The 24,814-nt window shown below is 33.8% G+C and overlaps 1 protein-coding gene across 6 annotated transcripts in view; it reads left to right on the top strand.

Annotated features, from left to right (window-relative positions):
- The window catches only part of FRYL (FRY like transcription coactivator), a 190,615-nt gene that overhangs the window by 119,169 nt on the left and 46,632 nt on the right, over positions 1-24,814 (top strand). For all 6 annotated transcript variants that reach the window (XM_074276869.1, XM_074276873.1, XM_074276871.1 and 3 more), the window contains 15 exons: positions 767-921; positions 1,074-1,173; positions 2,409-2,577; positions 4,411-4,670; positions 5,054-5,194; positions 9,093-9,261; positions 10,483-10,567; positions 11,076-11,188; positions 13,963-14,113; positions 15,315-15,418; positions 18,100-18,285; positions 20,185-20,386; positions 21,872-21,993; positions 23,346-23,536; positions 24,214-24,308. In XM_074276869.1, coding sequence (XP_074132970.1) covers positions 767-921; positions 1,074-1,173; positions 2,409-2,577; positions 4,411-4,670; positions 5,054-5,194; positions 9,093-9,261; positions 10,483-10,567; positions 11,076-11,188; positions 13,963-14,113; positions 15,315-15,418; positions 18,100-18,285; positions 20,185-20,386; positions 21,872-21,993; positions 23,346-23,536; positions 24,214-24,308 — 2,243 coding nt within the window. The remainder of the gene's footprint in view (positions 1-766; positions 922-1,073; positions 1,174-2,408; positions 2,578-4,410; positions 4,671-5,053; positions 5,195-9,092; positions 9,262-10,482; positions 10,568-11,075; positions 11,189-13,962; positions 14,114-15,314; positions 15,419-18,099; positions 18,286-20,184; positions 20,387-21,871; positions 21,994-23,345; positions 23,537-24,213; positions 24,309-24,814) is intronic.

The raw sequence follows: 24,814 nt of genomic DNA, 5'->3' as shown, positions 1-24,814 counted from the left end.
AATTTAGAATTCTAGGATGAACTAAATAATCTGAGCCCTGTTTGCTAAATGATTAAAAACTGAATTTTAATTAAAACATGCAGAAAGAGAATATTGTATAAAAGTAGTCCAGAATTACCTGAGATTCTAATTGTTAAAATAGTTTTTGTTAGTTGATGGTATGTCATATTCCTCTTCCTTATGAAAATGGACTTAGTAATTGTCATGTTTTATCAGGCTGAAATAGTATATTTTGTACTTTTGTAGAATATATTTGATCTCCTGTAATAAAATTTTTCCATCTTGTGTATTCAACCTTCTGTCCCCACTTCACCTCAATTGTCCCTTCCCTTTATCCATATCATTCCTACAGTCTGCACATTACCTTACATTTATTGGCTTCAGTTTTGAGGAGGTAGTGTACATTGTTCCCTTTTTAACGTCTTATCTCTGACTACTGCATTAGAATGGATTTTATACAAAATGTTCTAGAGATTAATGATAGTTTAAAGTAATAATTATATTATTTACACTTGATCTTGCCACCATCAGAAAGGCTTTCAAAGAGAGCTTGAAGCACAAGCCCAAATTTATTAAAGTAACTTCATCTTCTGGTGTCCTTTTTTAATGTTTCCATATCAGCTTAATTGAGAATCTGATGGGAGGAATTAATACAATTAATTATATAATAAATACATACTATTTTAGTGAAAACATTTCTGAAAATCAAAAATTAAATATTCTCTCTTTTTACATTGTTTCTCATTGCTTTTTATTTGTTTTTAAGGTTCATCAGTTGGGCTGTGAGGCTGTTACACTCTTATTGGAGCTCAACCCTGACCAGAGCAATCTAATGTATTGGGCTGTGGATCGCTGTTACACGGGTTCCAAGAGGGTTGCTGCTGGCTGCTTTAAAGCTATAGCAAATGTGTTCCAAAACAGGTCTTTTATTATTTTGTTTTAACATTGCCTTTTATTTAGACATTACTTTTCAATAAGTTGTTTTCGCTTCCCTTTAGAAATACTGTTTGTTAATAGTAGTGTTCCTTTCTGCTTTAAAATATTTTGCTGAATATGTAAAAATTTATCCCCAGAGACTACCAGTGTGACACAGTGACTCTCCTAAACCTGATATTGTTTAAAGCAGCTGATTCTTCAAGGAATATCTATGAAGTTGCTATGCAATTGTTACAGGTTTGTCAACAGTTTTTAGTTAAGCCCATGCTTTACTTCTTATAGATCAAAATGATTTATTTTACTTCTTTTAACATGCATCATTGGTATTCAGTTTTATATACATACATACATACATACATACATACATACATATATAAAATGTGTTAGCTTTCCAGTAGTGGACAGAGGATAGTATGGGTCATTAAAATTCAAAAATATGTAATCAATTCAGTTGACTGTATAGATTCACATTTGTAATTTCAAATGTATTTATATGAAGTAATTTTGGAAAATTATAAGCTCTATAAAATCCATTTGTTTCTAAAATCTCATTTAATGTTAGAGTACCTTAAATTACCTCCAGTAGCAGGGTATACTTGAATAAAAAGAAAATTTATTTTATAGTAGTCTTTTATTAGACTATCTTTCTTGAATGAATAAAAAATATTTTCATAAAACTAAAGTTTTCCTTTATGAGAGAATATTTTCATTTACTCTTTAAGTTTTTGGCAATATAGGATGAGATGACAAGCTCTTAACTGGCCTACTAGGTTTGGAGAGCATCATATATTTCCAAATAATATGAAATAGAAGGGATTCTGAAGAAAATATAATTTTCATATCATATTCTTTTTACTCAAAATGGAAATAGTCATTCTTGTCAATTTTGAGGGGGTTTTTTTTAGAGCTTTTGACTCCTTCATATCAATATTAGAGCTAATACTGAGAGAGCAGCTGGATGGCACATTGTCCAGAGTACTAGGCCTGGAGTCAGGAAGACCTGTGTTTACTTCCTGGCCATATGATCCTGGGCATGTCACTTCAGTCTGTTTGATACCATGTGAATAATAATAGCACCTACCTTCCTTGATTGTTGTGAGGATCAAATGATATAATAACTGAAGCACTTAGCATAGTAGTAGTAGTCATAGTTGTTGTCATTATTATTTTAAATTATCCTTATTTTTCAAGAAGGGGAAAATGGTAGAAGTTTATTATTGTGTATTTTAAGCCTTGGGACAGAGCTGTATTGTTTATTGGCATTTAACACAAAGTTTCCTATAAAATGCCATAGGAAATTTTTTCTTCCATATATTGTCTAAAGCAGTAATTAATATTAAAAAACTGCTTTAACATTTCTCTGTAGCCAAGAGGGTTCCTTGGGAGATAATTTTGTAAGCAGACATAATTTTAACAGAAATCTAAAAGACCACTAAGTTTTAGCTTTAATTGTTATAATTCTCTTCCTATAGATTCTGGAACCGAAGATGTTTCGTTATGCTCACAAATTGGAAGTTCATAGAACTGATGGAGTGCTCAGTCAGCTGTCTCCTCTGCCACACCTGTATTCTGTTTCATATTATCAGTTGTCAGAGGAATTAGCAAGGACTTATCCCGAACTAACCCTTGCTATCTTTTCAGGTATGAACATTTAACTGTTTAAGGCATATTTAGACATTTTTAAACCCCTACTTTGAACAGATTTTCAGAGTTTGTTTCCAAGTGGAATTTAAATAAATATACACAGATCTAGTATGCATCATTGTAGAAAAAGTACACCCTAATGATTGTCTTAAAAAATACTTTTTTAAAGGCATTAAACATTATACCTGTTCCCCCCCCAAGAAATGACTTTATTATACCATTTTTTCTTATGTATGTGTATTTCTCTGTATTTTCTACTGAAAACCTTTTGACAGAAAAACAGACCAACCCATAGATCATAGACTCATAGAAATGGAGGAGACTTGAGATATCATTTTTTCCACATAAATATTCCATCTAGGATATCCACTTGCTTATCTTTTATGTTCTATTTGGAATACACCCTAGATCCCATAGCCACTAGTGGGAATTGATGATTGGCCATCAAGTTTGCCATGAAATGAGTTAGTGCTGATTCCTTCAGAGGAGTATTTTTCTTCTAAAATTTCACTATCATTGTTGCCCTAATTTATTTTGGCAACAAACTATAGTGTAAATAGAGATGTTTGGAGAAGAGACTAATAAGTTAGATTGTACCTCCATTGTGGAGGGCCTTCACTGCCAGGTTGAGAAGTTGGACTGTTTTCATTTTCATTTTCATCCATTCCTTCTTCCCTTTCTTTCCTTTCTAACTAACCCCCTTTTTTAGTCCTTTTACTTCCTTACATTTCCTCTCTCCCTCTCTTCCCCTGGCCATCTCTTTGTCCCTTTCTCTTCTTTTTCCCCCAAATTATTTCACACCGTTCCTTCTCCCACCTTGTACCCTTTTCCCGACCTTGTCCTCTATTCCCTCTTGCATTTTACCTCTCCGTTTCTATTTTCTCTAATGTTCTCTTTCCTTTTCTTCACTCTCCTTTCATCTACCTCCTTTCTCCTTCCTCTATTCTCCTTTCTCTTATGTCCTCCTCCCACATATTCCCCAATCCTATTCCTTCTTCTTTTAATCCCCAACTACTGAAGGCAATATAAAAACATATATATTATTCCTTGCCTGTACATTAATAACTTATTTCATCTTTGCCAAACGATCTCTTAAATGTTTTCTATTAAAGCCCTTTGTATATCCAAAATCATTAAAATGCTTAAATTGAATTTTTAGGTTGTCTCAGAGTCACTTTTGTAGACATAAAGTTAGTTGTATCCATGTTGAAATAATTTTTACTAGTATCCTCGGAGAAATTTACACCAGCCCCCCCTTTTTTTTTTCAGTTGAATATGAAAATTTAGCCTCAAAAAGAAAATTAAAGTCAGAATATCTAACTTGCAGTTCAAAGTACTTACCTGTTGGTAGTCATATGCCTATATTAAATTGTTTTAAATTTGAAGACATTTAGTAATTAAGTAGTTTAAAATTTCATTTTACTTGAAGATCTTATTATTTCTTTAAGAAAAGACATTATATCCATAGAGTTATAGTACTTTGCAGTTGGATAGAACTTCTGTCTAGTCTCTCAGCCAATGTACAAATTTTCTTTTTATTGCATCCTTGGCAAATAATCATCTAACCTTTACCTTAATAGCTCCTGTGACAGGAAGGATGAGAACTTTTTTCTATTCTGCAATTAAGTTTCCTTTTTAAGCACTAAAAAATATCTCAGGCATAAAGGAAGACTGTGACTTTATTTTTAGCTATTGATTGATTTTTTCGTTCTAATAACACTTAGCTTAAATGAACAAAGAGGTAAAATGATCATTTGAAATACCTATAATTTTGCAAATGCAAATAGATCCAGTTTGTTTTAACATGAACTGTTACAATTTTTCTTACAGAAATAAGTCAGAGAATTCCAACAGCTCATCCAGCTGGGAGACAAATAATGTTGCACTATTTGTTACCATGGATGAATAATATAGAGTTGGTGGATTTAAAACCTTTGCCAACAGTAAGACGGCATGATGAAGATGAAGATGAAGCTTTAAAAGACCGAGAACTCATGGTGAATAGCAGACGTTGGCTACGAGGAGAAGGTTGGGGGTCACCACAGGCTACAGCCATGGTTTTGAACAATTTGATGTACATGACAGCAAAGGTAATCTGATCTTTGTATTTGCTATAAAGAATATTAAAGCTGGTTTGAAAGAGATAATGTGCTAAATTTGTAGGACAATTAACATGTGAAATTCTAAATGCTTTCTTGAAGAAGTTTCTCATTTGTTAGAAATGACGCTTTCTCTGGCTGCTCTTGCCCTGAGAGATGACTAATTTATATTTAAATTATAATAAAGGAAATGAGTAGTCATTTGATTTGTCAAAGAAATTGAACATAATGCCTATAGCTGCATCAATGAGCTTTAGATGTTGGTGCTTGATGGGCAAAGCTTTTCAGAGTAATTCATTAGGAAATCATTATGTGCATTTCTATTTTATATTTGTAATCTTTTTTAATGAATGTGTCTTAATTTTGTTTCATAGTATGGTGACGAGTTGGCATGGTCAGAGATTGAGAATGTTTGGACCACACTAGCAGACAGCTGGCCAAAGAATTTGAAAATAATTTTGCACTTTTTGATCAGCATTTGTGGAGTGAATAGTGAACCCAGCCTCTTGCCTTATGTATGTATTCAGTTTAACAGCGATCTTCTGAACACCCATTCCATGCACAGGCAGTATAATACAATACAGAAAGGCTTAGGAGAACCAGGGAGGCCACAGCCTGGCATCCTGCTGGTGGTGAGCCTTCGCCCAGCTGCCTCCTGAGATGGGCTATTGCATTGTGGGTCAGCTCCAACTTCTAGGACGTTTCTTCATAGACTGAGCTGGAGTCGGCTGCTCTGTCACTTCTACCTATACTCCTCCTTTTGGGGTCAAGCCGGAAAAATCAGAATTAGAGCTGGATGGAGCTGGAAGCCTCATGTGACAGATGAAGGTCACAAAGTGAGCAGCCAGTGAGTGTGGATTCCAAAGCTGGGGCCCCTTCCTGGCCTCTCCCAGCTCTCTTCCCTCTCACTGGTCAGAGGGGAAGTGGAAGCTACAGCCACTGTGTTCTACTCTCTTTGTACTCTTCCCTTACTTGTAACCTCTTTCTGGGATGCCATGTAGGGGATTTGCCTGAGTCATTGTAATATTAATTGGTGACATTGCTGTAGACTTTATAACACATTGGAGCCTCCCAGTAATCATGTATGATATAATATTACGACTGTTGTCCCCATTTTATAGGGAGGAAAAATGAGGCTCAGAGAGATGAAGTAATTAACTCAAAATCACACAGTGACTGTCAGAGGAATGGTTTAGCCTTTTCTAGGATACTTCATTGCCTTGACTTGAAATCAATTTCAGTAGTGATTTCTTCCCTCTAAATGGGAGCCCCTCAAACTCTTGAAGACTACTGTTCTGTTTAAGCAAAATACCACTATTTCCTCCAATTAATTTATATATGACATAATTGCAAATCCCCTTATTATTTCAGTTGCTCTCCCTTGAACTCCCTTGATTAAATTGCTCCTCATGGTGTGGCTCAAGATTAAGCCCAGAATTCCCAGTGCAGTCTGCACAGAATCCATCATCTTGGTCATTCTGAGCACTCTTAAAAACAGCTTGAGAGGTCATTCCCTTTTTTTTTTTCCTGCCACTGGTAATTCATCATAGTCTCTTGTGCCTGGATTGTAAATTTAAGAGGCGAATAAAGAGGTCAGGGAGTAGCCAGATAACCAGGAATGCTTGAAGAATTGATGAGAACAGTCAAATAGGGAGTGGGAATTAAGGACGTATCAGAGGTTCAGAGAGGCAGGGGGAGTCCGAGCACAGAAGTGTGAGCCTGAGCCCAGGGCTGTTTGCTCCCACTTTGGCTTTTTATATTTGCTGCCAGGTATAAGATTTATGTCAGCAAAGAAGCAAGCATGCATATATTAAGTACCTACTATGTGCCAGGCCCTTTAAATCCCAAATACTTTGTAGTTAGTATCACCTTTGATCCTCAAACCAGTGGGGGTAGTGGTTGGGGGGTGGGAATGTAGGTGCTAATATTATCCACAATTTACAGGTAAGGAAATGAAACGAAACAGGATTGAGTAACTAGCCTGGGATCACACAGCTACTAAGGATCTGAGTCTGGGTTTGAACTCAGGTCTTTGTGCTTTCTGGTTCAGGACTCTGTTACACGGCCTGTTAGGGAATAGAGATGAGGCACAAGTGCATGGGCAGGGAAATGGTGGCATCTAGCAGCCAATTCGTTGATTAGAACAATCTCTTTGGATTCAATACTGGCTAATGCAAGAAAGAGTAATAATTATTGGATATAGGATTAGGTACAAGGATAGGAGTATGACAATAGTTAATAAACTTATCAAGGAAAGTTTTCTATAGCCATGGAATTTTAAATGCACCATAATGATTTGGTAAGATTTGGATAGCAGAAAGGAAGAATTCTCTGGTAGGAAAGAGGAAATGTAAAGACCTAAAGAGCGAGCATAGTAGGTGCGCAGACTCATAAGCACACTAATCTTATCTCAGGGTAATGTGTGTGTGTGTGTGTGTGTGTGCGCGCGCGCGTGCGCGTGTGTGCGCACATGTTTGCTCGCACTATATATCTATAAGCAAATAAGGTTAAGTGACTTAGCCAGGGTCACACAGCTAGGTAGTATTAAGTGACTAAGGTCTAATGACAACATTAGGAATCCTCCTGACTCCTGGGCCAGTGTTATACTGACTGCATCATCTAGCTGCCACTAGCAGAGTAATCTTAATAGATGGGAAAATCTATCTGCTATAGAATAGTAATTTTTATTTAGATAAAATGGGGAAAAGATTTCGAGTCTTGAGCAATAGAACATTCTGTGTGGACGTTATGGGAAACAGAGCAATGAGCTAGGTTCCCAGGGGAATGATATAATTCAGAATTTTAGGAATTGCTTTCCTCATTTATAATATGTACTGGGAGAAGAACAGTTTTGTAGTAAGGCCTTGACTAGAGTGGTATCACTAACTGGAAGGGAAAGAAACAGATTTGATAATGGAAGTTTTGACAAAACTTGGTAATGAAATACTGGTTACCTCTCATCTGATTGGAGTTATAAGATAACTTCCTCAACTTTTAAAGAAATTTTACATGTAAATTAATATTTACTACATAAATTATCCTTAGAATTTGAGGGAAAAAAGAACTCTTATCAGGCTCCTTTTATGAAACAAACATAATTCTAATACCTAAATCTAAGAAACAAAAACAAAGAAAGAGAAATATAGATCAAAATGTATTAATGAATATTTATTTTAAAATTTTTCTATAACATCCTGGCCCCCCCAAAAAAAAGATTAAGAAATCATTCATTATGATCATAATGGATTTATACCAGGAAATACAAAGATGTTTTTATATCAAAAATAAAATCATATAAAGCTTAAGTAATTATCAATGGATGCAGATAAAGCCTTTGATAAGGTACAATAATCATTTATGCTAAAAACCCTATGAAACATAAGCATAGAGGCATCTTTTTTAATATGATAAAAAGTAAACATAATATGTAGTAGAGAGACAATTAAACAGGGGTTTTTAACCCAGAGTCTATGAACATTTAAAAAATACTTTTGATAACTTAAAAAATTTATAATTTTTTTTTTGTAAACACGTTTTTTATTTTACATATTTAAAAACTTTTTTCTTGGAAGGGACCAGAGACTTCTCCATAATACCAAAGGGCCTCTGACAAAAAAAAAAATAATAATAAGGACCCCTGAACTAGATACTTTACCAGTAAATCCAGTAAAGCAAGGACACAACTCCTTTTTCCTGCTTTTGCATAGTTTTAGAAATACTAACAGTATCAGTAGCACAAGAGAAAGTAAAGGCATAAAGATTAGAGACATGAAAAAACTATTTGCTAATAACATAATGGTTTAGTTAGAAAATTGTTGGGAAACAACAGTGACACAGAGAGACTAACTTAAGAGTTTGCCATAAATGACAAGTTTGGGAAGGAAATATGAAAATATTTCATTATATATAATATTGGGGTAATGGTGGAATTTTCAGTTGGAAATAAATGGTAGAAGACAGGTAAGAAATGAGAGCTCTAGTTATAGATTTGGAAGTGATGACCAGGGAAAATGTTTTATTTATTTTTTTCCACAGTCCTTTTTAATACCTCCATAAATTGGTTTGGGGGACAGAAAATGTAAAGGACAAAATCCCAATATCTTTAACACCTTAAAATTTTTCAAATCAAAAATAAATTTCTGAGAGTGAAAATAAAGGGGGAAATGTAATTGAGAGTAGAGGGACAAAGTTTTTGGGTCAACTGTCAACTAAGTATCATGGTTTTATATACAAGAGGAGGTGGAAGGAAAGGAACATTTAATGCAAATCCATCTCCCTTTGTGACTTTATGAGTACAACAGCTCTGAAAAATGTACTGAATTTATTTTAAAATCAACTATTATTTAATCATTATTGTAAGTTATAAATATTAACCTTTCATTATTTTGTTTTCTGCAAATTTTTCCATGACAGGTGAAAAAGGTTATTGTATATTTAGGTAGAGATAAAACCATGCAGCTCTTAGAAGAACTGGTGAGTGAACTTCAGCTCACAGACCCAGTCAGCTCAGGGGTCACTCATATGGATAACCCACCATATTATCGCATTACTTCAAGTTATAAAATACCATCTGTCACCTCAGGTGAGATGTTATTTAATACCATCATTCCTTTATCAATAGATTGGACCCTTAATCTGTGTGTTCAGCACTATTCTCCCTTCTGCTCTCAAGCCATCCAGTTCCAGCAACCACTTAGATAGTTCGTACTGACTACAGACTTCTTGAACTCAACACTTTGGTGACTGTTGGGAGGGTGGATTGAAATGGGTAGAAACTTGAAGCCCGGAAACATGATGAGGGCTTAGACTGGGATAGTGACTATATAAATGTAGAGAATGGGTGTTTGGAAGAGCTTTTGTGTAATTAGGAATGGATGTGCAGAGTAAGAGTAAGATGGGGACTTGAGTATGGCAATCAAGACCTCCAAGCTTGGTGACAAGTAATCATGGAGAATGATCATGAGTTCTACTTTGGAAAGGGTTAGTTTGAGGTGCCTCCACAGTGTCCTTTTTGAAAGGTTGAATAAGTAGTTTGAGATGTTCAAATGGAGCTCAGGAGAAAATCTAGACTTGGATATATGGATATATGAATTATATATATAAAGGTGGTAATTGAACCAGTGCAGAATATTGAAGTCACCAAATTAGAGAGGGGGGGAAAAAGAGGGTTCAGGATAGTCTTGGAGCTCAGCCTTAGTTAATGTGTGGCACAGATTATGATCCAGCAAAAGAAAATGCAGTTCAGTGTGATACAGAGGAGGAGAGAACAAAGAAGTTTTGCAAACGCTATGTATGGTACAGCAAGGCTTCTTAAATCTTTTCCACGGGTGATCCTGTTTTGCCCAAGAAATTTTTGTGTGACTCCCGGGTAGATAGGTATATAAAATAAGTATACAAATCACACTTTTACTAATAATAAATCCTAATTTCATGACCCCACATTCTAAGACCCTAACTGGGGTCAAGAACCACAATTTAAGAAGCTGGGTATTATAGCATGCATAGGAACACATACATATACAGAGTCAAACTATATTGTGTATTAAATGAAATTAACGTATCACCTCCTTACCTACTTAGCTGACAAATTGAGAATAATATCTTGTCTAAGCTACTTTTCTGTTTGATTTTTCCAGATAAAACCATTCAACAGCCAAATACAATTTTTTGCCACATTCTGGGCAAAAATCTAGGTGATGGAGGTTTACGGATTATTTGCCAATTATGTAATGTTATATAATCACTTAATAGATACAAACATTTATAATATATAGATACTAGTACTTTTTGTTCTAATTTATAGGAACCACTTCCAGTAGCAATACAATGGTGCCTCCTACAGATGGCAGCCTTGACAATAAGCACATTAAAGACAGCACTGAGGAGAAGTAAGTGATTCATCCCATTACTTGAGATTGTAATTATTAAATACTTAATCTTTCCAGGATTATTGGAGTTGAATTATGGATTTCAATTTATATTCCTTCATTCAAAATTCTTAAGATTAATATATTACTATAATGAAAATTTTCCTATTTCTTGTAAAGAGTTTGTAAAATATACTTTAAAATAATATATTATCCACAAAAAATTCTCTGTTGCACTTTGTTTTGCTGTAAAATTTAACCTTCCCTATCTTTGCATAGGAGATATAAATATCTTAATATCAGCATTCTTTTTAATAATTATCAGCAAAAAAATTTTTTAAGATTTGAATCTTTAGTTAATTTTTGGCATAAAAACTTTAGTTTTTGAGTTTCAAGAGGAAAATTAAGAAAATATAATCAGTTTCTGTTACTATTTTGCAATGTGTATATTTATGCATATAAAATGAATAATAAAATATACTTATTGGTTTACTGTCACCTGTGCCTAATTACTAACTTTTTTCTGCAGCTATGTTCATCTAGACATCTACAGTGGACTGAACAGTAATTTAAATCGTCAACATCACAGACTAGAATCTCGTTACAGTAGTAGCTCAGGAGGATCATATGAAGAAGAGAAAAGTAAAGCTCTCAAATTATTTTTCTATAATTGTCAAATATTATAAGTAAAAATACTAAATACTAGTACTTTATTTAAAATGCATTTATGTTAATTATGTTAAAAGTGCATTTCCATAATTTTAAGCCTATCATTCTATTAACCTAGACTATTCTAAGAGTAAATATATTTTCAACAGATTGCTAATTCCAATAGAAATGTTCCTAACTTAATCAGTGACATTTTCATTTTAGGAAGAAAAAATGTTACTATGTTATTAAGTAGATTAAAAAATTGAGACTCATTTTATTAAGATTATAGAAAAATCAATATTGCAACTAAAGAAAAGTCAAAGTAGTAAAGTAATTGATTTCTCCAAGATATAGTTAAATAGCTATTGCAAACTTATAGCACATTCTAAATACTAATGCAAAAATATTGTGTTTATTCATCAGTTGCTATGTAGTATAATGAATAAATTTTCCTCTCTATTCTCCTTGCTTGTGAAAAGGAATTCTATGAAAATTTCACCCCATCATTTCCTAAGGAACTTACATGAACTTAAGGAACTTAAGGACTGAATGGTTACTGAATATTATACATTTTAGGATGGTTAGAAGAGATTGCTTCTTTTGCTATAAAAATAGCATTGTGTGAAGAAAAAAGAGAGATGATTTAGAATTTTAGAACTTGAAAGCTTGAAGATATCTTGGGTTTCCAGTCCCTCTTCATTTTATAGAGTTAAAGTAAAGTAATTTGTCCAGGATCACAGAAAATTTAGTTGTACCATATTACTCTAATGTGATTTCTCTGATTCTACAAAATTAAGAAGCAAAAAAGTATAGATAAGTGCCACTTATAAAGCTTATAGTTTTCCATATTTGGGAATGAGAAATTTTAATCATTTCAAATAATATATAAGTTTTAGATATTTAACAACATAAAATATAACTTTGAGTCAGTTATTTGAGAATTTTAAAATGTGGGAGAATATATTTCCTTATTCTAATAAACACATGAATTCTTTTCTTTTTGCAAGTATGAACTGAATAACAAATGAAACTTTGCCATAATTCTAAAATAGAATACTATAGTGCTTGAAATAGAGTGGGGCTAAAAGTATTGGCTAAGACAACTTTTCATGAAAGAGAAACTCAAGCCAGTGACTTGTCCTCTTGGAGTCAATTCCTTTTTATATTACCAGTTTCTTTTTCTCCTGTCTTCTTTATTGATCTTTCATTCTAAACAAACATAACAATAGTTATTTACAGATGCCCTTTATTTCTTCTTTCATTACAAACTATTCTGGTTTTCTATTTTCCTTATGCAGTGTCATGCCCAGAATTATATAAATACTTTTCTTCATTTTTTAGTGGCTTTATTGTTCCCTACCTATATGTTGTAGGATAAGAGTTAGTATAATATAAAATTACCCAGTGTATTACTGAAGTCCCAAAAGGACCAACTTATAAGGCTGCTTTACCTATAAAGAGGTCTCCTGGTCCTATACGTAAATGTGTATATATGTGTTTATTTTTAGTTATGCATCTTACACACACACATTTCCTTTCTGAGCTCCAGTACTACCCATGTCACCAATTACTTGTTGGATATTTAAAAATGGATCTCCCATAGCCATCTCAGACTCAACATGCCCCAGGAGGACTTGCTGTATTTCCTTCCAAAAACTCTTCTCTTCTTCACTTTCCCTTTTCTGTTGTGAGCCCTGCCATTCTTTCAGTGCCCCTGGTTCCCAACTTTGTGGTCATACTCTCAGCTCCTTACTCTTAATTCCCTCTATATTTAGTCATTTGCCACTTAATAATTCTACTTCTACTGTCTTTGTATTTATCCCTTTCTCTCCCCTGTCATGGTCACCACCGTGGTGTCTGTCATTTACACTTTTGCTGTGGATTCCAGATTCATCTCACTCCCTCAGATGTCTTCCTGCAAAAAGTTATGTTCCTAAAGTACAGGTTTGCCTCCTGCTCCGTTAACTCCAGTAACTTAATTGCCTCGAGGATCAAGCATAATTTCTGTTTCACTTTTAAAACCCTTTATGACTCGACTTCAACCTCCCTGTCTTTCACTGAGTGCTTTCTTGCTCTCTGTGCTCCATCCATACCTGACTTCTTGTGTCTGTGTCTTTATGTAGGTTTCTCTGGCTTTGATTTCAGCTTTTTCTCACTTCCACTTCTCGGAATCCCTGGCTTCTCACATCTTGAGATCAAGAGCCTCACACAGGAGATTTCTTGATCCCTGCAGCTCTAGTGTCTCACCTCTGACTTTGTGTCAGTGATGGTGTTTCCCAAATAGAATATAAACTCCTCGAGAACAGGAACTGTTTCTCTCTTGCCTTTTTAATCCCCAGCACGGGCTTAGAGTTTAGAACCTAAAAAAGGTGTTTAATAAATACTTATTTCATTGAATAATTTAGTACAAAGAATGAGCCTGACCTAATAAATCTGTGCTTTTAGTACTAGAAAGAAAAAATGTATTTGGATGCAGAGGATCTACATTTGCATCTTAACTCTGAGATTTAATTCTCTGTGACTTTGGATAGGTCACTTTCTCTGGTTCATAGCTTATTTTATCTGTTAAATAAGATTTACTTTTGACCTTAAGATTTATGATCTTGTTCTTCTCAAATTAGCATATTTGATTATGTATTTATGCTTAATTTTTTCTGGCAAAAATATTTTTAAATTGTGAGGAGCTCTTTTTTATTTCTTTTGAGTAATGTGAAGCTGATATAAAACAAATGATGTAGAAAAGGAATATAATTTTATTTTGATAGGTGATTCAATGCCACTTTACTCTAATTGGCGACTGAAAGTGATGGAACATAATCAAGGAGAGCCGTTGCCTTTCCCTCCTGCTGGAGGCTGTTGGTCACCATTGGTGGATTATTTGCCTGAAACTTCATCACCTGGATTATCTCTTCACAGGTAAAATTTAGAGTGTAATTCTTTATGAATTTTATAAACTTTTGACTTTCTTTATACAATATCAAAAGTTACAAAATGAATCAAACATGAGATTAGGATCCCATTAGATAACATGCATCACTAAATCTGTGAGTATTTATTAAGCTTCTACTGTGTGCCAGGAAGCATGCCAAGCATTGGGGAGAGAGCTGAAAGAAAGCCTCCACCTCAGGAGCTTATAAGGTCCACCTTACTCACTGGCTGCTCCAGAGTTGTCCTCCTCCCAGCAGCCGGTAAACTGTTTGAGCAGAGGGGCTAAACGAGGCTGACACTGAGGGGGCTGAAGGATCTCCAACCCCACGGGAGTTGGGACGGTGTCTCCCCAATCATGGGAAGACTTCCTCTGATAGGATGGGTGGATAGCAGCGGGTAGTCCCAGTGGCCATGAAGGCAGGTGCATGCTGGGAGCATTTAGAGCTCGGTTAGATGCTGAAAAGTCAACCAGTGCATCTCGAGCCATCATGTCTTCTTGGCTCGGGCCTGCTTCTGAGTAAACTTTACACAGGATAAATAGGACATGATTAGCAGAGGGAAACTGATAGAATTAAGAGGGAATGGATCAGACTTTCAGGTCAGAAAGAGGATCGTAGTTGGAACTTAAAGGAAGCCAGGCAGCTCAGTGGTTAGAGCAGAGGAGGGAATGTGGGGAATGACCAAAGAGATGGAGAGTCTTCTCAGGAGGACTTGAATGTCAGTGGTGAGGAGTAAGGTATAAGAAGACTGGAAAGGCAACAGGAAACAGTAGGGATGTGGTGGGGAGACATGATAGACCCAGGCCCGGTGGCTGAATGGAGCGTGGCGGGGTGGGGATAGGGGGCAGAAACTGGAAGCAGTAATTGTGTGAAAGGGACTTAAACTTCATGGTTACAATTCACTACATCTAACACAAACTGCTTTTATAAGAGCGCTGTGAATTTGACTGTTAGTTACTATATTAATTTTGGGGTAGCTTTTATCTTACTCTGTCAGATTATTTTGGCAAGTGATAGAGTAAGGGAACTTGGTGGTTGTTTTGCTCTGTGGCTTTTGCTTTTCTTTTTATTAATAATCTATATTTAATTGATAAGAGAAATTATTGAAGTGTTTTACATATCTTTATAAAATTCCTGGAGTTTTTGCTTTTATTCTGTAAGGTATTAATTGTATCTATTGTCTTTCTTAGGTGCAACATAGCAGTGATCCTTTTGACTGACCTAATCATCGATCATAGTGTGAAGGTGGAATGGGGAAGCTACCTACATCTTCTTCTTCATGCAATTTTTATAGGTAAAAAGAAAATTTTTAAACTTATATTTATATAGTAAGATGAAAGATATATGTGTGTATGTGTATATGCAACAAATATAAGCTTGTCTTTTTTTTAGATTTTGTATGAAATTATACTCAGCATATTTATCTTGTTTTTCTCTACTTTAATATTTTCCATTTTCTTTTTACTTGATTTTTAGAAGAAACGAGATTCTTGGAGATAGGGCTTCTTTTTAGAAAACTGTATTACAAGTTTTAAAATAACTTAAAGACCAACTGATCCCAAATGGCCACTATTTCGTGAAACATACAGTTTAAAATATTTATATTACCTCTCTCAATTCTATTTTTTAAATCTTCAGAGTTTTTTTTGAAGAATATATTCTGTTCTGACATAAATTTCCCAGAAACAGTAATGGACATAAGTTCTTTCATCATTACCTTTTTTTCCTTAAAAATTTAAAAATATATCTGAACATACTATTTTTTGGTCATTCATTCCTGGTTTCTCTTTTAAAAGTCCTGTCTCAAGGGGAAAAGAAACACATCCAACACCATCCTTGATTCTGTATTACTTCATGCAAGAATGGGAGCTATTAGACTATTTTATAGCTGTGTCAATATAAGGCTTACAACACTAGCTCCTTTAGCAGTTTTTAAAGCCGATGCCAGATCTTACTTTGAAAATGCATAGGAATTCAAGAAGACATTAGGAATGACTGCTATTTTTCATAGTTTTCATTCTGTTTTTATTTTCCAAAAAAATCCCTCTAGAATTTTGAATGAGTTTCTGAACTCTTAAGTGACTTTTTTAGGGGAAAATCTGATACTTTGGGGAAAGAAGGAATGATTGGTTTCCCAAGTTATTGTGTCCTTGAATAAGATGCTTATTGCATTAATGAAATTTATTTCGCTGAAATCATAATTCTTGATATATTTAGTATATATGAAATAGATAAGTTTCCATGCTTGTACATAAAAAGTTAGAATGAACTTTTTTTTTCTACGAACTTGCAAATCTCAATAAATGGTATCATTTTAATATATAAAGATTGCAGAAGTATTATATATGGAATTGTAAACTTCTGTGATATAGTTGGTTTTTTCAGTGCATATTAAGTTTAACATGATAGTTCCAGAGCTTGCTTACTTCTCAATGTATCTTTCTTATTTTGCATCACTATCACTACCTACAACTTCCTCTTGTCTAATCTCTCCTATAGAAGTCCTTCCTTATAACAAATATCTTAAGCAAAACAAAGACACACGCTGATTATATATTCAAAGGACTGTCTCATTCTGTACTCTCCCCCCCCCCCCCTGAGGCTGGGGTTAAGTGACTTGCCCAGGGTCACACAGCTAGGAAGTGTTAAGTGTCTGAGATCAGATTTGAACTTGGGTCCTCCTGAATTCAGGGCTAGTGCTGTATCCACTGTGCCACCTAGCTGCCCCTCATTCTGAACTAATGTCTCTAATCTCTGCTGTGAGAAGGGCATAATTTCTGAACCATTAACCATGGCATTGATCAGAGCTCCTGAGCCTTTCAGAGTTTCCTTTTACATTTTTGTGGTCTATATATAGACTGTTCTCTTATTTCTTGTTGCTTGATTCTGTATTACTTCATGCAAGACTTACTAGGTTTCTTTGAATCCACTCTGATCTTACTTTTTCACAGTAATTTTTAACATTTATTCTATTCCATTTGTACTTTAATAGTCTTACTCTTCTGAGAAATAAGTGTTCATTAGCTTTTCCTAATCCATTGGTTAAATATCACCAATAAGAGCTTTATAAACTAAGATTTTACATCTTTTATTTTTAATTCTTCTTATCAGATTCTACTTAGGTTCTACCTCTCACTGTCATCCAGTGTGTTACATACATCCAGTGTCACTCCCAACTTTTTGTTTTCTGTGAATCTGATAAATCTGTTGTGCATGCCTTTTCACCAATCATTAATTAAAATTTTATTGCAAATGGTTTCAAGCCAAGGACCCTAGAACACTCCACTGGAGACCTACTTCTGACCTGGCATCAAATCATTACTGACTTGCTTATAGACCAAGTCATGTAGTTGAGAAAGATCCACAGCTCTTCTGATTTAAAGTGCTTTTCACTCCTCATCTCTCACTGAGGACAGAGCTGTCCTTCAACTTCCTACAAGAGACACATTATGCTTGCCTGAGAATTTTAGAAGGTTACCTCAGTTCTGTGAAAAAATACAAGGATTAGGGCAGCTATGGCTTACTGTGAAACTTATATCACAGCACCTATCCTAAAGACAGGAAGACCTGAATTCAAATCCTGCATCAGACACTTGGCCCTGGGCACATCGCTTAGCCTCAATTGCCTTGCCAAAAAAAAGTACAAGAATTTTTTTCTATGCTTAGCATGCATATATATATATATATATATATATATATATATATATATATGCAGTTGAGGAAACAGACCAGGAAATACTGTATTAGATTTTTAACTTATTATTAGATACAGGTGGTATTGCATACAAACAACTGATAAAACATTGAAAAAAGATAGATAAAAGATTTGTCATTTTTGCTTTTAATGTTTTAAAGGTTTTTATTGTAGACATTTTACGTCACAAGAATTTAGTAATGATAGCAGTTGATGTGATGATGTATGTAATTAGTGATTTTCTTTTCCTGCTTCATTATGATGTCTGCTTTCCTTCCTAGGATTTGACCACTGCCACCCTGAGGTCTATGAGCATTGCAAACGCCTGCTTTTGCATTTACTGATAGTAATGGGATCCAATAGTAATGTCCGAACTGTTGCTTCAGTCCTCCTCAGGAATAAGGAGTTTAATGAGCCCAGGGTGCTTACTGTCAAACACCCTGCACATTTAGACTATACTTTCACAGGTAATTGAAGTTTTATTCAATTTAAAAGCACGTTGGACATACTCTATGGTAATTTCAGTTTTTCTTTTCCAGTGATCCTTATCCTCCTTGCACTTTCTTCCTTTCAGAATTTGAAAGTTCAGGAAAACACAGTGTATTTGGAATTTTGGAGTTGAGAAAGCAAATTTGACCCTGAAAAACTGGAATCCTATTTTTAAAGCAAATTAGTTGTGTTATAATTAAGTACCATTTTTTTGCCTGGACCTAGAATTTCATTCCTGTGGAGAACTAACTCCAGTTGAGGAACTTCCTCTACCAGTACAAAAATACAATTTATCTGAAACTCAGATTCTCCAAGAGTGATCTTGGTCACTGAGGGCTTAAGCATCTTGTCCAGTGCTACAGTGTCAGAAGTATCACAGTCAGATTGCCTTGTTCTCAGTCTTTTGCAATATATTGGTTCTGATTAAGCACCAGAATATTTAATAATTTACATTACCATTATATGTTACATGTAAAGTAATAGAAGCAAAAGGAAGTAACAATGAAAACATTAATGTTATAATAACTGGTCAACACATACCATCATAAACATAAAAATGATAGCTTCCTTAACCTTTCAATTAAATGTATGCTGAAGGAATATTTCATTTTTGAACGTTTGATTTGAAGTTTTTGCTAAACTAGGTGGCTTTAATTTTTGTATTTTGCTTTTTAAATTGCCTTAAATGCTTTTAAACTTTTTATTAAGATTTTTTTTTAATTTATAAATTCTGAATTAACAGATGTAATGAATCTAACTCAATTTATTTCATCTTTGGTTTTTATTTATAAAATTTTATTTGCAATATGTCTAATGAATTCATAATATGGCTTTAAAATCTTTTTTTCACTTATTAGGACTTCCATATGATTCAACAAAAACATTAAAATGACCTGAAACTTTGGAATTAAAACTTTTTAGAATTCTTCTCATATCAAATATATTGTTAATGTTCATTGATATTCATTCTTTTAAGATAATTGAAAAGAATCATTGAGAAATTTGATAATTTCTCTTGGTAGACTTAAATGAAGTATATTTTTTTCATTTATTTTGTGGTTTTTTTGTGAAAACATAATAGATACTTTTGTCCCGAGATATGGAATAAATCCGTGTCCTAGACACTAAAAGACCACTTATGTGTTGTTAATATTTTCCCCAAGAGGTGTTAGGGTTTAATGCATCATCTAGCAGCAATCTTATAGATTTAAAGAGTTTTTCGAGAATTCATCAGGTCTGACCTATGTCTCTGGACAGGATTATTCCATGGGGAAAAAAATGTGAAGAGGATTAAATATTAATTTAATAATATTGCAGTTATTTTATTCTCAAAACATGGTAGATTATTTCAGCCTCTGTGGGATAGAGTAAATCTCAATGCTCCCAGGTACCCTAAGTCTGTAAGTTAACTACTGACCCATTGCTGATCTCCATTGAATGTTGGAAGATTTTCCACCCCAGAAGATGTTATGAAATCATAGCTTGGCAACAAGAAAATCTTTTAATTGCTTTTCATTACTATGGCTTTGTTTTTAAATAAAATTCAGGTAACCTAGTACATAATTTATTATAATAAAATTATTTTATCTTTGAGGTATGTTTGAGAGCTCTCTGGTAAACTCAGCAGCATTCCGAGGAGTTGGCTGGGTTGGCCTCCCCCAGCAGGTGGCAGCAACACCGTATTGTTCAGGATTCCTTCCTAGAAGGAGACAGTTTTTCAGAACACATTTTTATGTAATGAGTGTGTCATGTACCATGGGATAAAGTGAATCCATCTTTGCCTATGTCCCTGTTATCCAGCTCAAAGCTTAAGTTTGAGTCTTTGAAGCCCAAGAAGAGTCTTCTGTGTTGTAGTGATGATGGGTTTCTTTCCACAGGTGTTAACGATTTTATCCCTGATTACCAGCCCTCCCCCATGACAGACTCAGGGCTTAGCTCAAGTTCTACCTCTTCTAGTATCAGCCTAGGAAATACCAGCTCGGCCATTTCACAGCTGCACACCACTCTCCTAACCGAGGCGGACATTTCAGTAGAGCAGGATGAAAAAGTAAAAACACTCATGGAATTCATTACCTCAAGGTAATATTTGCCATTCTTACCATGTATAAGTTGCTCTAAACATATTGACCCACAGTTGAAGTTTATTTGAGGTACACAGCTATGGATATATTACTGTCTTTTCTAAAAGTATATGATGTAGCCTGAGGGTCCATGGTTATCATAGTTGTACTCTCAAAATAAGAGGAATGAGTACAATATGTGATGAAAGTCCCTTTTTCAGGAACTGTATCATTAATAAACAAACATTTGCAGTTCTACTATATCCAAAGCTAGGTGTTTTTTAGGGAGGTATAACATTGATCCTTGACTTTAATGAATTTACAATCTAGTCAGGGAAATGAAAGTTTCTAATGTTAATGAACAATATAAGATATTTATTAATTGACCATTTTGTTTAACCTCACCTATAGGATTTGAGGTTACTTAAAAAATTCAACAGAAAACTTTAAAAGTAGCAATTTAGTTCAAATTTGTATGGTGCTTTGCAATTTAAAAGGTACTTTTCTTCAAAATCAGTCTGTAAAGAGTTAGTTATCAGTGCAATTTTATCATGTCCTTTTGATGGGTAAAGAAACTGTGGTACTGAGACAATAATTTATTTTTCTTTGCTTATTTAATGTTGCGATCAAAAATAATAGGACAGACAAAAAATGTTAGCATATATATGACATGAGTTAGTTATTGCAATTATATACTTAATTTAGATCTGAGTTTTTTTGTAAATAAGGAAAAAAGAAAAATGGCTGGATTTTATAGTTCTTATCATTTGATTTAAGGAAACATAATTTGATCTCTGTAGACAAAATGTTTCTTGTCATTGAAGGCAAGAGAAATGACAATTCAATATAATAAAATAGGGGCAGCTAGGTGGCGCAGTGGATAGAGCACCAGCCCTGAATTCAGGAGGACCCGAGTTCCAATCTGGTCTCAGACACTTCCTAGCTGTGTGACCCTGGGCAAGTCACTTAACCCCAGTCTCAAAAACAAAAACAAAATAAAGAGATGGCACAAGATAATGCCAGATGTTAAGGGATATAAGTGCAAAGAATAAGGCAGTTTCTCCTCTCAAAGGGTTTTCATTTTAGTGGAGAAACCCACAGGTATGTATGTAAGTATGTAAAGCATGCATAGAAAGTAGAGCAATACAAAGTCCAGAGTTCAGTTCAGGGTAATTTGGGAGAGGACACTAGTAGTCTGTGTTATCAGAAAAGGAATCAAGCAGTACCGGGGTCTGAGCTGAGTCTTAAAGGAAGAAAATGCTAGGTGCAGTGTCGTGTGAGGAAAAAAGAGGATTCCATTAACAACTGAAGTTGTTTCTAAAATGGACCCTTTTCTTCCCCTTTGCCATAATTTTATTAATATCACACCGGAATCAATGAAATTACCTTTCTTGGGTCAAATATCTTTACATAATGAATGAAGAAAATATTTAAATATGCTATGATTACTTTAGGATCAACAATGTTAGGAATACAAAGATTTATTTCTATATTTTATTTACAGAAAAAGAGGGCCTCTTTGGAACCATGAGGATGTTTCTGCCAAGAACCCCAGTATTAAAAGTGCTGAACAGTTGACTGTTTTTCTAAAACATGTGGTTTCTGTGTTTAAACAATCAAGCTCAGGTATCTTTTAGTAAATATTTTATATGATTCCTACTTTGTAAATTATGAATTTATTTTGACAATGAGAATTATTGGTGACTTACTTTCTTAAAAAACAACACACCCACCCACTTGTTCTTTTATAATTTCATCTTACCTCTTATTTATGCCTGGCCACTCAGAGAACCTTTCTTTTAAAAATATAGTAATTCCCATATCTGAAAATATATGTGTGCCTTATTCCATATCTGTGGTCCACTACTTTCTTCCGGTTTCCTATTATTGATCATGATAGGTTGCTGCACCTGCACTGATCAGAATTCTCAAATCTTTTAATTTTTCTTTTACATTGTTGTTGTTATGTAAATTATTGTCTTGGTTCTAATTATTTTGCTTTATATCAATTTACATGTTTCCCCAAATTTCTTTGAATTCTTCCTATTTAATGGTTAAAAAATGGTCCATTTTTTATCACAACATATTATTCCATTATATTCACATATGATAGTTGTCATTTTCTAATGAGTGGTCAGCCACATTCCTTCCAGTTCTTCGTAAAAAAAAAAAAAAAAAATGCTGCTATAAATATATTTATATATATTAGGCCATTCCTTAGGCCTTTGACCTCCTTGGGGTATGTCTTTTAGTTATATCAAACTAAAATATACTTTTTGGTCATCTGAAAATAAAACATAATTGTCTGTGTCAAAAAAAGTTTCTTTAAAAAAAAAGTTACATCTACTCATAGTAATAGACATTAATTGTACAATTCCTATGTACATTAATGTGGTCACACATGTATGACATCGAATTGCTTGCCTTCTCAGTGGTGAGAGGGGAGTTGATGAGGCAGGAGGGAAAGAATCTGAAACTCAGTTTTAAAAATGAATGTTAAAAATGGTTTTTACATGTAACTGGGAAAAAATAAAATACCAAACCAAAAAATGGAATTAATATTAAGGCACCCTTTCAACAGGATATTTAAAATTCAGGACTTCTTTGATTATGTCTGATCAAACATAAAATTTGTCAAATTACTATACCAGCATCCATAGGTAATTTTCATTATTGTATATCATGAAAGAATTGTGTTAGAGGTACATACATGAGTGTGACACAATAAGCTTGATCAAGGTTCACAATTTCTTAGGGTTTTAGTTTTATTCCAAAATACTTTTTTTTTTAAAATTATGGTTTAAATTGTTTAGGTATCTGAAGGTTTATTACTCTGGAAGTTAAAAAAATAATAGGAAAAGCCTGATAATATAAATAAATAAATGAACATATAAATAAATAAGGGAACAGATACTTTGTGATTATAAACTGACAGTTTTAGGGGGAAAAAAAAGAATTTGTTTTATTTATTTTCACAGCAAGATTTCAACTGGAGCATCATCTTAGTGAAGTTGCTTTGCAAACAGCACTTTCTTGTTCTTCTCGACACTATGCTGGGAGATCTTTTCAGATTTTCAGAGCTCTGAAACAGCCACTTTCTGCAAATACACTTTCAGATGTTCTTTCCAGACTTGTAGAAACTGTGGGTGATGCAGGAGAAGATGCCCAGGTAAATATATTCCAGTTTAATCAATTTTTATATGGTAGCTATGGGGGAATTAACATCTTATAATGAGTTTGTGAAACTGGGATTTCAAATGTAGAAAAAAGAAATAGGACTTTAGAAATTCATGTCCAATATATTAGCATAACAGCCAAAAATCAAGAATGTTACACCATTAAGTGGTGAAGTGATTATGTACGTATAGATCCTCATCTCCTATCCTCTCTAAGTTAGGAATTCTTTCTGAAGAAGCTTTTATTTATTTTATTTGATTAACATCCTGAAAAAGAGAATGCAGGACAATGTGGGTAAGGGAAGGTAGAGACTTTCCTTTAAATATATAGAATAGATTTCCTATTCTGACATCCCAATTGGGTAATGGGAAAATCAGTATACCTTTACTTAAAATGACCCTTTTTATTACCTTGCTTTTAAATGCCATAGCTTATAGATTTTTAGGTCCATAAAAATCATGCTGTGCAAGAAAATCTAAATCACTTTTTAATACTAAATTATAAAATACTTTATAAAATTTCTACTTTTCTGTTTTAATATTTCATTGTGGGAGGGAGGGAGGGGATAATTTGGAAAAATGAATAAAAAAATGAAAGAAAAAAAATATTTCATTGTGATTACTTCTTTCATAGCATAATATATTTTTTAAAACTTATATTTTCTTCCAGGGTTTTGTGATAGAACTCCTTCTCACTTTGGAGTCTTCCATTGATACATTGGCAGAAACCATGAAGCATTATGATCTTCTTTCTGCCCTTTCTCAGTAAGAATTTGTCAATCAATAATTTTATATTTAAAAATCATTAGCAAACTGCTCATTTTATTATGAGAAATATTACATAAAATAATTGTATTTTTGTTTAATCCTTGATATAAGTGATTTTTTAAATTCTCATTGTCTTTACTCTCATGTATATTTATATATGCTTGGATTTGTGTGTGTCTGCAACAGATAAGAGGGTGTTTTGATGATTCATTTAATATCACAATCACATGAAAAAAATTAGGAAATTTTTTGGGACAGTTCCTAATTATTGATTTTTTTTCCCCCGATTTTCCCTTTTACAATGAAATGGTTGATTTCTCACTTTAAATAGAAAATTGTATGTAGACCTTTATACAATACTTCTGAAATATCATTTTATAAATGAATTTTTTTTGGTCTGGAAATAGAGCTTTGTAAGTAAAGATTTTTATAGTATGTGGTAATAGAAGTAATCTCTTACACTGATGGAAAGGCAATTTTGGATTAAGAAAAAACTTCCTAAT

This window comes from Sminthopsis crassicaudata, chromosome 6 (genome assembly GCF_048593235.1).
Source record: "Sminthopsis crassicaudata isolate SCR6 chromosome 6, ASM4859323v1, whole genome shotgun sequence".
Classification (NCBI taxonomy): domain Eukaryota; kingdom Metazoa; phylum Chordata; class Mammalia; order Dasyuromorphia; family Dasyuridae; genus Sminthopsis; species Sminthopsis crassicaudata.
The sequence above is the reverse complement of the archived record's forward strand: the minus strand, read 5'-3'. Positions and strand labels throughout refer to the sequence as shown.